The sequence below is a fragment of the Electrophorus electricus genome, chromosome 14, assembly GCF_041902795.1.
Source record: "Electrophorus electricus isolate QZ-2024a chromosome 14, ASM4190279v1, whole genome shotgun sequence".
NCBI lineage: Eukaryota > Metazoa > Chordata > Actinopteri > Gymnotiformes > Gymnotidae > Electrophorus > Electrophorus electricus.
The window spans coordinates 22557501-22571093 of NC_137510.1; the positions used below are offsets into that span (position 1 = coordinate 22557501).

Here is a 13593-nt window from a genome sequence, read left to right on the forward strand (position 1 = left end):
GTGGGGATCTGCGATAAAAAAGGTGTGTTTATTCTCTCATGTAATCTCACTCTCAGCTTAATCTTAGATTTTCAGAAAGACTTTGCAGACTAATACATCTACTGTTGGTGTATATGTGACTCTAACCCTAACTGGCTATGTGCTGAGTCATGCACTGTGTGTGTATGCTTGTGTGTTTGCGGGTATAGGTCTGGGAAAAGGGTTCTGACTGCATCACAGTACATGCCATTGGAGTCCTCACTGCCATTATGAGCAACTCACCATCTGCTAAGGTACGAGTTCTCTCTCTCTCACTCACTCACTACACTCACACGCACAATGTCACACAACCCACATATATTCAGAAATACTTAACTACTTCCTCAAACTTATCTTTGAAATTCTATAAAACAATGCATATCTCTGCTGGCTTAATGGCCCTATTCATCATTGCTAATGTGCTGATGTCTAAGTAGGCTTGAAAGCTCAGCAAGTATGTAAATGTACTGTGGAACTGGCTTATCTTATCTGTACCTCTGGAAGGAATGGCACAAAATCATGTGGCCTACACTTGCCCAAATGAATGTAGGACTTGTCCATTCCAAATGAAGCATTTTCTTAAAGTTTTGGGATTTTATATTTACCAGTATAGAGCTTATGCTCTGAAGCTATTAAGTAATTGTTTGTTTCTTTTGTAAAAGCTTTCCAGTAGTCATTAGGCAGGCCACCCTCTGTTCAGTGCATTTTTGTTAATTGTGTGTGGGTGATGATTCTGCTCGGCACCTGTCTCATGGTCTGTTTCTTCATGGTGTCTTCTGCAGGAGGTCTTTAAGGAGCGAATAGGCTACTCTCAGCTCTTTGATGTGCTGAAGAGTCAAGGGCAGCCCACCAAGAGGCTCCTCCAGGAACTGATGAACATGGTGAGAGACAAGCTTGAACTCTTTCACAGCTGGACCAAGTCCTTAATGTGACCTTGATGATATGAGAACCTCAGCTTATCTCTCTCACTCACACTGCTTTCACACTTTTACCGGTGGTGCGGTGCCTTGTTCTCCTTCCCTCTCTCCTTACAGGCGGTAGAGGGCGAGCACTCCCAGGCACTCCAGCTGGGCATCAGTAACGACCAGCCCCTGCTCCTCCTGCTGCAGTGGCTTCCCGAGCTGGGCTCCCGCCCCCTGCAGCTGCTGGTCTCCCAGTGGCTGGCGGCCGTGTGCCGGGGCACGCTGGCCTGCCGCACCGTGGCTGTGGAGGCCGGCCTGGTGGGCCGCCTGCTGGATGTGCTGGCTGAGCCGGCCACGCGTCTGGACCGCCAGTGTGCCGACGCCCTGCTGGGGCTGCTGCAGGACCTGGGCTCGCTGTCCCTGCAGCCATGCGAGCTCCGCAGCTTCCTGCGGCTGCTCCGGACTGAGCCCGGCTCACCGCCACACCCCTACTGTGTACGGGCCATCCGCGCCCTCTCTGCCATGGCGGCCCGAGACGACAGGGGGGGTAGTGCTCTGCAGTACTTCGACCTCACGCCGCCCATGGCCGGCATCATGGTGCCCGCCATCCAGCGCTGGCCGGGCAGCGCCTTCGCCTTTCACGCCTGGCTGTGCCTCAGCCCCGAGTTCCCCCCGCCCTCACAGCAGCAACACCACTCAGAGTCACACGTCACCACTGCCGCTGGTCAGGACGGCACAATCCTCATGACCAAGGGCCCACGCCGCAAACAGCTCTACAGGTGAGCAAGGAGTCTAACACCACCCATGTTCCAGAAGCACTATAAACTATCATCTCCATCGCTGTGGGCAAATTGCTACAAAAACATGAACATACAGAACTTGTATATACTGTTTTAGGTCACCATTTGACTTGTTTTAGCAATGGTATAATAAACATATGTCATTAATTATTTCTCAGTCTCTGTATTAGAATATAACCAGAAAATACAGGAAATTTGTATATAGTATTAAAAAACACTTCAGCAATAACAGGAAAAGACTAAATCTATAGAGGAAATCTGACATGTGCTGAAAGAAGTCTGGTATAATATACCAGAAGATTACTTCAAAAAACTTGAGGACAGTCTCCCCACTAGAGTTCAAGATGTGCTTAATGCCAAAGGAAGTCACGCTAAATACCAACTTTTGCCTAAATACCAACAAAAGCCAGTTCTAAAAGTTGTTTTTTTAATACAGCTTTCATGCGCACATTTTGTGTACATATTTCCTCTATTTTCTATTTGTATCTTAATTATTTCTCAGTCTCTTTATTAGATATGGTCATTATACCATTGCTAACCAGTCTAATACTTGTGGTGGCCTAAGATTTTTGCGCAGACCTGTAGTTTATGCATGTATATCCTTTAGCGCTCATAGTTTAACTGGGCATGTTCGTGTCATGTCCTGTCTGCAGCTTCTTCACGGCCAGCGGCACAGGCTTCGAGGCCTTCTTCACCATACAGGGTGTGCTGGTGGTGGCTGTCTGCACCAAGAAGGAGTACATGGCTGTATCCCTTCCCGAGAACCCGCTCAGCGACTGTGCTTGGGTCAGCCCACTCAACGTTGCACATTACACACTCACGCGCACACACACACACAACATGCACAGAACTAGGCAAAGTAACAGACTCCTAAACCCTGAGTGCAGACTCATAACCCCACCCCTCCTCCCTCTCTCTCTCTCTCTGTAGCACTCTGTAGCCATTGTGCACGTTCCAGGACGTCGGCCATTCGGGCAGAACCTCATCACTATCTATGTGGATGGCGTCCCGTGTAAGACAGCCCAGCTGCGCTTCCCCTCTCTCAGCGAGGTAAGAGCCACTCCGGAGGACAGCAGGAACAATGTTTGGAACTTGCCGCTAGAGACATGGCTAAGATCAATACCACCCCAACCCCCCACTGATGGTATTTTGGTGTTCTAAATAGAATTTCATTGCGTTGCATTGCTGTGGCGTTGCATGCATTCTTTCTTTTAAAAACACTGAATATTTGTATACAAGCTCCAATAATGTGTTGTGGGTAAATGTAAATCTTAACTGTCAGCTATACACCATATTCTCTGCAGCCACATTTGTTTTATTTGTATTATATTACAGGTACCTGTAGAGTATTTTTATGCCAGTGGTATGTAATATTAGTGCATCTGGATTACTGACATGTGTTATTTAATTACACCTTTTCTTTCCGGGAATTATTTATACTGTTGTTATTACCCAGACATAATTGCTTGGTGTCCCCTGTATTGGATGCGTAGTGTGTGGTGATCAGGTTCATCACCCCCCCCCCCCCCCCGTGTCTGTCTCGCAGCCCTTCACCTCCTGCTGCATCGGCTCAGCTGGCCACCGCACCACCACCACCACCACCGCGCTGCCCACGCCATCCCCACCGCTGCACTCTCCCTCCGACCTGATCTTTCCCTCCCCCGCCAGCCCTCCCGTGCTGGTGCGCTCGCAGTCCGTCCCGGCATCCTTTGCAGCCGTAGCCGGCGGCCGCTGGGCACCGGGCCGGGACACGCCCGTCCACACCATCCCGGCTGGCCTGCAGGACACCGAGTGGGGCTCTCCTTCGTCGCTGGACGGCCTTCTAGCCACCGCTTTCATCTGCCATGAGGCGCTGCAGCCGACGCAGACACGCGCACTCCACACAGCCGGTATGGGCCGCACCGCCCTCACGCATACACTCAAACACACGATGTGCCTGCATACGCAGGAACCGACATGGACATGCAGGACAGTCGTATATGTATATGTATCATAAGTCACTTAGTAATCAGCTCATTTCAGGACCATTCTGCTGGTGGGTTCGTGTGTGTGTTTGTGTGTAAAAACTTTTGTCTTTCTGTGTCACAGGCCCCAATAATGTGTCCCTGTTCAAGGCAGACGGGGAGCTGTCAGAGCTCTGCAGTAAACTCTTGCTGTACTACACCCCACAGGTAGGGCTACTGCCCCACCCCTCTATTACTACTGTACTACACCCGTCAGCTAAGGCTATTACCCCACCTCTGTATTACTAGTGTACTACAACTCTCAGCTAAGGCTACTGCCCCACCACTGTATTACTACTGTACTACACCCCTCAGCTAAGTCTACTGCCCCACCCCTATATCATTGTTGTTCTACACCCTGCGTGTAGCAATACAGCTCAACCTTTGAACCACTTTTAAACAGATTTTGTATACAGCTTGTTCAGTACAAGATGCTGTTCTGATTGCAATGCCTCAAGATTATGTTATGTGTTCTGTATGATTTCAGGCCTTTAAAAGCCAGATCTGTCTGGACTTGTCTCCCAACCATCTGTACAATGGCAGACTGACGGGCCACAGGGTGGTGAACTGGGACATCAAGGTCTACACCATTCATTCCTCTTTTCTTCCTTTATTACATGCCCAGAGGTTAGGCACCAGATGATAAACCTTTAGATTTACTAAGAAAAAGGCGGAAAACAGTGCCTGATTTATTCTTTATGTCTTTAACTGTGTGTGTGTGTGTGTGTGTGTGTGTGTGTGTGTGTGTGTGTGTGTGTGCGTGTGTGTGTGTGCGTGCGCACGCACACGTTTGTGTGTTTAGGATGTGCTAAGTTCCGTCGGCGGTATGGGGGCTCTACTACCCCTGCTGGAGCAGGTGTGTGGGCTGGAGCAGGGTGACTCTTGGGAACAGGAGACATCTGAACTTCTGGGCCCAGAGCTCACTTCATCTAGGGGCCCGGCTGGCATGCTGTTGCCCCTGGGCAAGTCGTCTGGTCAGCACCTCTAGAAATATACCACACACACAGGGACACCTCTCAGTGGATATAAACACTGTGGTTTTAGTGTTTAAAAACATGCACACACACACATACACACACAAATAGCCAGAAGCACATTATGAAACTTGTGTTGGACCTTGCAGTGGTTTTTTAGGGGTAACCACACATCATGCAAACTATATCACCTGACTTCTCACTCTCTCGCTCTCTCGCTTGCTCACTCACTGACATGCTCCCTCTCTCTGTGACAGAGGGCCGTTTGGAGAGGAACAGTGTGGCTGCGTTCCTGCTGATGGTCAAGAACATGCTGCGGAATCATCCTGTCAATCAAGAGAGTCTTATCCACTGCCATGGCCCAACTACCATAGGAGCCATGCTCAGCAAGGTAAACACACACACACACACACAAACAAATATAAGGAACAATCAGTAGTGGATAAGTACAGGTTATGAAGCACATAGACACACGTATACGTATTTGTATATTTGTCCATAAACAACACACTCAAGGTGATGCTTAGAGGGCATCTGTGGGTCTCTCCGGTGGATGTGACTTCAAGGCAGCATATCCTGAGAGGAAGTGGTGTGCTAACAACTATATGCACTTGCATAACAAACAAAAACACACACACATTTATCTCCTGATGTCTTCAGTGTATTGAAACTTGCTTCAATCATCCATCTAACAAGAATATCAATTTGCTCACATATACAGTAGGTCACATGCACACACGCACTCAAACAATGTTTCTGTGAGTCTGAGTGTCTCTGGCTGTCCATCTCCACCCCCTGACTGTGTCAGGTGCCCAGCAGTATGATGGATATGACTGTGCTGATGGCGTGCCAGTTGCTGCTGGAGCAGGTCTCCATCGAAGGCAACAGCGCTCTGCTCTCCCAACTCTACCAGCATCTGCTCTTCGACTTCCGCATCTGGAGTCACTGCCACTTTGCCGTGTGCCTCGGTAAGCAGTGCCCACCTCGAACTCTCTAACCACTGGTTACAGTTCTCAAAGTATCTCTATTTTTTTTTTTTTAAACATGTATTAACGTGTGTGTGTGTGTGTGTGTGTGTGTGTGTGTGTGTGTGTGTAGGTCATGTGCAGTATCTGTCTTCTGTCTTGAAAGAGAGCAAGCAGAAGATCCGTCGGAAGTACGGGGTGCAGTACATCCTGGACTCCATTCGTTCACACTACAGGTGAATGTACTAGCAGCAACGCATGAGGCTCAGAAGCCAAAATGTAGAAAAGATTAAAATAAATGAATATTAATGTTAATTAATTATAATTAGTTGCTATTAATTAATATAAATTATTATTATTTATTATTATTTTTATTATTATTATTATTCTGTTTGATTTAATTGCACCTGGAAAAATTCCAAATTATATGTGTATGTGTGTAGTGTGGAGAGGGATGGCAGTGCTCTGTCAGATGAAAGGCAGACAGTGCAGATCTCACTCTTCAATCTACTGAAAGATTTCCTGTCCAAGTCACCCACTACTGAGGAGCTGCACAGTGTGCTTGCTTACACTGCTGTAATACAGGATGAGAAACAGGTAGCGTGTACTCTCTCTTGCGCTCGCTCTCACGCTCGCTCGTTGCCTTGCTCTCTCAGCAAAAATGATGCACATACAACAACAGTTGCAAAAAGCATAGAAACATCTGAGATTTCTGCTTGAAAACATACATAAGTAAATATATACTCCTTGGATATCATTTTCAACATGGAGCTCCAAAATGAATTTGTCCTCAAGTTGGATGAAAAGTTTTTAAAAAAATCATGTTACATGTTCGTGCTGTTACACGTTCATCATTGGATGGTCCTGACAACAGCGACTGCTGTCCATGACTTTGTAGGTGGTTGTGGGTTTTTACATGCATGAGGCTGGAGATATATGGCATTATTTCCATGATCCTCTATCCTCTGTCTTCATAACTGGCTCAAAAAACACAGACACATTAGTGGATTAGTATCTAGACCAACTATGTATCTAGTCATACAGCAATGGACATCCTATTCTTTGTGATATTATATAACTGTGCAAAATGAATAAATAACATTTTTGTCAATTGGTCAAGAGTAAAAGTGCCTTTTACAAAGATAAACTACTCATGTAGTATATCACTACACACACACACACACACACACACACACACACACACTTTGTGTCATGTAGAAGAGGTCACTTTTCTTCATTAGAATGCCACAGATGATGAACTTTCCAGACATCTTCAGAATGACACCTATGACAAGGTCACTAATAGAATCTGGTGTGTTTGATATGAAGGACTTCAGGTGGTCAGGTTTGCTGGCTCCAGCTACCCTAGCAGAACTGTAGTGGAGAGCTGTGTTCTCCACTGAAGGGAGGGATTACCTGTGTTGGGAGATGGAGAAAACACATGAGCTCTGTTTTTGCAATGGGCAGCGCTTGCAGAATAATTTTTGTTACTGAATGCATGACTCAGGGGCCTAGATGCTGTCCACAGTCCAGCTTATCACCCTTGGGCCAAAGTCTTTGTCCACTAAGAGAATAGAGGCTTGGAATTCATTTGATAGGCAAAGCAGTATTTCTTATCCAGCTAACAAGAAATAACAACATACTTGAGAGTAGGTAACTGGATCTCTGACAGATGGGGAAAGGGGTGGTGAGAAGTTGCAAGACTTTTCTTGGGTAAGCGAGCAAGGGAGCATTTTATGTGTTCTTGAGCCTATGTATAATAGGAATTTGGTACTGCTGGAAAAGTTGGCTTAATGATTAAACTATTTATCTGTAGGGATACTAGGGATAGAAATACCTATTTTTACGTCATATTTCTCCCTCCAAAACATGCACAGACATGCATGTATTCACACACACACACACACACAAAAAAAAAGCACATAAACAAACACAAATACACATATAAACAAACCACTTCCTTCTTTGGAGCCACAAGATGCTTTGATATGCTTATAACACACCTCCCTCACTCTTTTCTCTCTCTCTCTCTCTCTCTCTGTGTCTCCTTCCCTCTGTCTGCAGGCTGTCCAGGTGTTGGATGTGCTGTATGCTGTGCTCAGGAGCAGTCATCAGGCCCTGGCCGTGCTGCTCGAGTGGGGAGCGGAGCAGCTCTACTGTCTGCTGCTGAAGCCCCACTTCAGAGACAACGCCCGCGAGAGGGTCTTCAGGGTGAGCACAACCACCCTCCACTCACCACCATCTCCTGTTCCCAAACTAGGAAATGTTTTATGTGACTAAAAACCAATGATCCTCCTCTGTTCCGGGTCTCCATGCCACACCGCAGGTCCTCTACAAAGTCCTGAAGAGCGATCGGGTACCGGAACGCAACAAACAGCGCATCAAGCTACGAGACTCCAGCTACCTAGGCCTGGTCTGCTTCCTGGAGGATGTCCCTGTCACCATGACCGTTATCCGCTGCCTGTACGAGCAGGTGCTGGCCACAGGTAAGGTGATGCGGAAGGACAGTGGGCCCTCCCAGAGGTTGTCTCTGGTTGTGAACCTGCACATCAGTAGTCCGTCTTTGTGTGTTTCATGCAGATTCCTCGCCCAACTTCAAGGACCTGTTGGCAGTGGTGTACCTGTCCCAACGGGCGGACCTTGCCGTCCGGCTAGACATCTGTCGCAAAGTAAGTGGATATCAAGAAGGATTAGGAGGGACATAACACAGAAATGGATTTTCCAACCCTCAATGAATGTGTCAGTCAAACTGCAGTTCCTTCCCTAAAGGACCAATAATAGTTTCACTAGAGTTTGAGATGATGTTTAAAAAGAAAATACAACATACTTAACAGCTGTTCAACAGCTGTTGAACTTAAAAGTTATTCAACAAGCATGCTTTCTTTCAGTATTCAGAGTGACATTTGCGAATTAATCTACTACTAAAATGAATGTCTTCTCATGTTTTATCATATACTAAAATGATCGTTTGTTGAGATGTATGATACATGATAAACACTGGTGATAAATGCACCTTGATGTGTGTGTCTCTTCCTGCCCCTCGCCTGCTGCTGTAGCTCTTCCACCTGATCTACTCCAGTGAGGACTACGTGAAGCAGATGGTCCGTCACCCAGGCTGGCAAGATATCCTCACCAAGCTCTATGTCAAAGAGTCCTACGAGTCACGCTCCACCAGCCAGTCGAGTGCCAGCCCACACACCTCCCTAGAGCCCACACCCTCCCAGCCTCTTCTCCGCAGGGACGACAGCATCCCAGAGGATGGCCACGGCGACATCTTCCTCCGCTACGACTCCCGGCAGGATGAGGACGAGGATGACGAAGAGGAGCAGGATGCAGCAGCACGCCGCTTCTCGGACCTGTCGCTGTCCCCGCCTCCCGGGGACCAAAGGAGCCACGAGCACTCGCTCAACTTCAAGTCATTCGACTCAGTGGAGGAGGTCAGCCGCTCATCATCGCTGTCCAACATGGTGGACATTCCGTCCTCCTCGTGTGTGTCGGGAGAAGAGGAGGGATTGTATAACCCGCTCTCGCCTTTTGGCACCTCGCCCCTTATGCTTGAGCTGGGTGGGCAGAGGGGCTCCCAGGCGCAGGCCGGCAGCCCGCCGGGCACGCCGTCACCGCTGGAGCACAGCAAGCCCTTCCTCGGCCTGCGGCCTCGCAAGAGCTCCAGCCTGTCCAACGTGCTGGACGACAACATGGAGCCTCATACCGTCGACAGCATCTCCAACAACTCCAACCCACAGGTACTGCACACAAGCATGCAGTCTTCTGGAGTCCAGCATGGCCAGATCTCTTAGGAGTGAGCAGAATGGTTAGAAAGGATAGGATGAGGAAATAAGATTTAATTGCAGTATAGCAGGGATCTTTACCCCCCTCCAGGAGAGCTAGCTTCCTTCTGAGTTTTTAGTTTTGACATAAATCTAGCTCACCTGATTCAGATAATTAATGTTTTCATGCCTCTTTAATTAGCTAGGTTTTAGGATGAAATGACACTCTATAGGAAGGTATCTTTAAAACCTTTTGATGGTTGTTTCTCTCACTTTTGCTCTGATTTCCTCTGTTTATATATCTCTCTTTCTCAACTGTATTTGCGCCGGCTCTTTTTTTTTTTTTTTTTTGCTCTCACTCGCACGCTCTCTCTCTTGATCTCACTCACTTGCTTGCTCGCTCTGTCACGCTCTCACTCACTTCCCGGCAGACCCCAGAGGAGGAGTTATGTAACCTGCTGACTAACATCGTGTTCAGAGTGTTGTGGACAGGCACAGACGGCTCGGAGGACGTCATGTGGAGAGAGAGGGGCCAGGTGTTTTCTGTTCTCACCAAGCTTGGCTCCTCCTGCCAGCTGGTTCGCCCACCCGACGACATCAAACGCAGGTCAGACGCTCAACACTTGAAAAATCTTTCACCTCTCTCGCCTCTGCCAAACCACTCACAAACCACACATGTGGCATGAGTGAGAAGGATGTCTTCTGAACAATAAGCACAGTACTCTTAACAGCTGCAGGGAAACCCAAACGTCAGGCTGATGTACAACAACTGATTTGGAGGGTTGCCAGATATGTTTAATTGGTGCTACCCCTCTCCTATATTTGTTCAGCTTCTAGGCAGCTGAAAGCTTTTCAAATTCAAGTTCAAGTTCATGTTTGGTTTATTTGTCATGTACATAGTCATACATGGTATAACACACAGTGAAATGGTTTGAGAATGCTCTGTCCAAACTGACAAAAAAAAATAAAATAAATAATAATAATAAAAAATAAATAAATATATATATACATACACACACACACACACACACAATGTATATATGGATATAAATTTCTGTTGGGTGAAGCAATAAACAGAGGCCTTGCTCACTGCTTTCTGGCCTGGCAGGGGTTAATCTGTTTCCAGAGAAACAGAAAGTTTCAGACAGAGGTCCTTCATCAACTGTGCAAGGAAAATGCTTCTAAATTATATATAAATATTGTTCACAGATGTTGTCACTGTATTTGCCATTTAATTGCTCAGTATTTGACTACTAACTGTGTGTGTGTGTGTGTGTGTGTGTGTGTGTGTGTGTGTGTGTGTGTGTGTGTGTGTGTGTGTGTGTGGCAGTCTTTTGGAGATGATGTTGGAGTCGTCTCTTTCAGACTTGCGTGATTCTCAGGGCATGACTCTACCCCATATTCCCTCCTTGCTCCGCCTCCTCAGACTGTTACAGGACTTCCTGTTTGCCGAGGGCACGGACAATCAAACACTGTGGAGTGAAAAGGTAGAGAAATCCACAGGCTTTTCCCTCTTACTCGTCTGTCAGCCTTACACCCAGTGAGGTTTTTGTGAACCATAAGATTGAGGAAATCTTTATGATGTCCCAGTGTGTATATACTCTATCACACAGTGCCTCTCAAACATGTGTTCTGTTTGGGTAGCGAATATTATGGACATCAGAGTGGGGTTATATTGTCAGAAGGAGTAGTATTATCATGTCCTGTTATTGTGCAGTACTTGTTTCCTTGAACTGCTGATGTGCAGTGCGTTATGTGATCATTACACTGTGTGTGTGTGTGTGTGTGTGTGTGTTTGTTCCAGATCTTTGAGGGAGTGGTGAATCTCCTGGACAGGCTCCAGGCATGGCACACCACCCCAACAGCCGCCGCAGGTACGGAGCTGAAGGAGATGGCCCAGATCGGCCTGCGCATCATCACGGGCTACATACAGCAGCACAACGCACAGGTACGTGCACACTCGCATGTGGCGCCTGTGCCCATGCGATCCCACGGGCCCATGAGTCAGACCTGCTGAATACACTGAGTCTGCTAGTTCTGCCCAAGAGGAGTAATCTTTGGGGGGGTTCAAACGCAGTTAATGCCAGCTGTCTGTTACTCCCATTTATCACAGTCGAGTCAGCTTACATGCTGCAGCAGGAGATTGAGTTGCACATCAACACACACACACACACACACACACACACATACAGTTTATAGTGTGACGCGGACTAACTTTACCACTTCCTCATTCATGTGGTACTTTTAGAGTCTTCCACATTGTCATAACTGCATATTCACAGTATCAAAATTAAAATGAGTGATGTGCTGTTATTGTATTTCTAGCTAAAATGCATCATGTAGTTTCCATTAATTAAAAAAATTGTTTAGTATTTTCCAGCAGACATAGAACAACCATAGGCTTAAAATTTTTCTTACATAAACTGACACAAAGTCTCTTCTATCAGTAGGCTGGTATAGCTCTAAGGACTTGGTTTCTTAACTTCTGCTGTCATGATTTTTCTCTTTCCTTAAACAAAATTGTGCTCAATGTTTCACTTCAGTATCTAGGAAATTGTCATTCACTAAAACCCACTGGTAGAATTATATGACGACTAAAGGACTTGTAATCTTGATATATAATCTTGAAAGTGTTTTCTCCATTCATGTGAGTAGCTTTATCAGTTCAACTGAGAAATGGAGAAATTGCCCAGAATTTAAATCTCTGTTTGATGTATATTTATGATGTCACACAACTCAGGATGCCAGTTTGAAGATGTCCTATAAGTAGATAATCAGAGGTGTTGATACCCCCCCCCCCTTTCAGGGATGGCTGATTTAGTATTGGTATTAGTATTTAGTAAACTGGTGATATGAACCAACATTTTGAAACGCAGGTGTCTAGGTGTACTGTGCAGTATAAGAAGGCTTTCTCATCTGGTCAAAACCACTTTGACAAATTAAAAAGAATTAAAAAGGTAGCCCATTATGATCAGCCTCTGAGTCTCACTCAACACATCAGCTATGGCTGTAAGTGTATATCTTGACCACATTAATGTTGGTTTTATTTCCACATTCACACCACATCCCACTCATTGTGCATACAGGTGTGTGTGATGGCGTGTCTGAAGTTGCACAGCCTGCTGCAGAAAGTGCTGTGCCTGTCATGGGAGGAGGTGTGTTTCTTGCTGGGGCGGCTGGGAGCCGCCCTGTGGTCGGCGGGCAGCGGGGACCCGTCAGACGGAGGGCCGGGCACAGAGGCGCTGCTGCGGCCACTGGTGCCCGTGGTGCGAACGCTACTGGACCAGCATGCTGACCCCACCAAACTGCAGCAGCTGCTGCCCAACCTGCCCCCCACCAACGGCAGCCCCACCTTCGCCCAGGACCTACAGGCCTACTGCAGCACGGCAGAGTGGCAGCTCTTCTACCAGAGCCATGTGAGACTTTCTCTACACACACGTGCAGACACACACACTGCACTCTGCAGCGACTACACACACACACGTGAGCACGCATACATGCAAGCACAAACACACAAATTCACACACGCACACACACACACACAAAACTGCACATAGACATGCGCATGCACACAAACACATGCTCATGCATGCACACATGGATGCACGTATTCACACACACACACACACACACACACACAGACACATGTTTCTGAAGGCAGAAGGTTTTGCTTCAAAATATGTGACATTTGCTTAACCATCTTAAGCACACACTGAATAAAAGCATCTTTACCCTTCATTTGTAGTAACCAAGTTCTAATCTCCTTACCCTTACTGTGAAAGTGTGTCATTTTCTCTGTAAACACTGTATCTTTTAATCAGTATTTGCAAGTAACTTACAAGTTACATATATATTCCTCTTAAGTGCGAGTTGTTTTAACAGTGCATATAATTCACGCTGCGGACATGTGTTTGTTTAAAGATGAGGACTCTGATCCGTCATGCCCATATCCACTGTAGTCATGGACTCTATATTTAAACACAGTCGAGATGAAAGCCACCCGTACAGTGCCAGAAGCAGACAGAACATAGTGCTGATTTATTTGCAGGATCTCTTCAACTGGGAACCAAATCCTGAATGTCGATTAAACAGATGCCTAGTTCACTGGGATCTGCAGAGGATTTATGTAGCAGTGAATAATAGTGTGAACCCATAAATCTGCCC

The 13593-nt window shown here is 46.7% G+C and overlaps 1 protein-coding gene across 2 annotated transcripts in view; it reads left to right on the forward strand.

Annotated features, from left to right (window-relative positions):
• Positions 1 to 13593, forward strand: part of LOC113570673 (neurobeachin-like 2) — a 30173-nt gene that overhangs the window by 5143 nt on the left and 11437 nt on the right. For both annotated transcript variants that reach the window (XM_035530805.2, XM_081696871.1), the window contains 21 exons: positions 189 to 272; positions 801 to 899; positions 1053 to 1699; positions 2374 to 2506; positions 2651 to 2770; positions 3267 to 3609; positions 3809 to 3891; positions 4211 to 4303; positions 4526 to 4697; positions 4955 to 5088; positions 5506 to 5665; positions 5796 to 5898; positions 6106 to 6259; positions 7727 to 7873; positions 7989 to 8148; positions 8243 to 8331; positions 8719 to 9405; positions 9861 to 10036; positions 10760 to 10916; positions 11234 to 11377; positions 12516 to 12845. In XM_035530805.2, the coding sequence (XP_035386698.2) occupies positions 189 to 272; positions 801 to 899; positions 1053 to 1699; positions 2374 to 2506; positions 2651 to 2770; positions 3267 to 3609; positions 3809 to 3891; positions 4211 to 4303; positions 4526 to 4697; positions 4955 to 5088; positions 5506 to 5665; positions 5796 to 5898; positions 6106 to 6259; positions 7727 to 7873; positions 7989 to 8148; positions 8243 to 8331; positions 8719 to 9405; positions 9861 to 10036; positions 10760 to 10916; positions 11234 to 11377; positions 12516 to 12845 (4215 nt within the window). The remainder of the gene's footprint in view (positions 1 to 188; positions 273 to 800; positions 900 to 1052; positions 1700 to 2373; positions 2507 to 2650; positions 2771 to 3266; positions 3610 to 3808; positions 3892 to 4210; positions 4304 to 4525; positions 4698 to 4954; positions 5089 to 5505; positions 5666 to 5795; positions 5899 to 6105; positions 6260 to 7726; positions 7874 to 7988; positions 8149 to 8242; positions 8332 to 8718; positions 9406 to 9860; positions 10037 to 10759; positions 10917 to 11233; positions 11378 to 12515; positions 12846 to 13593) is intronic.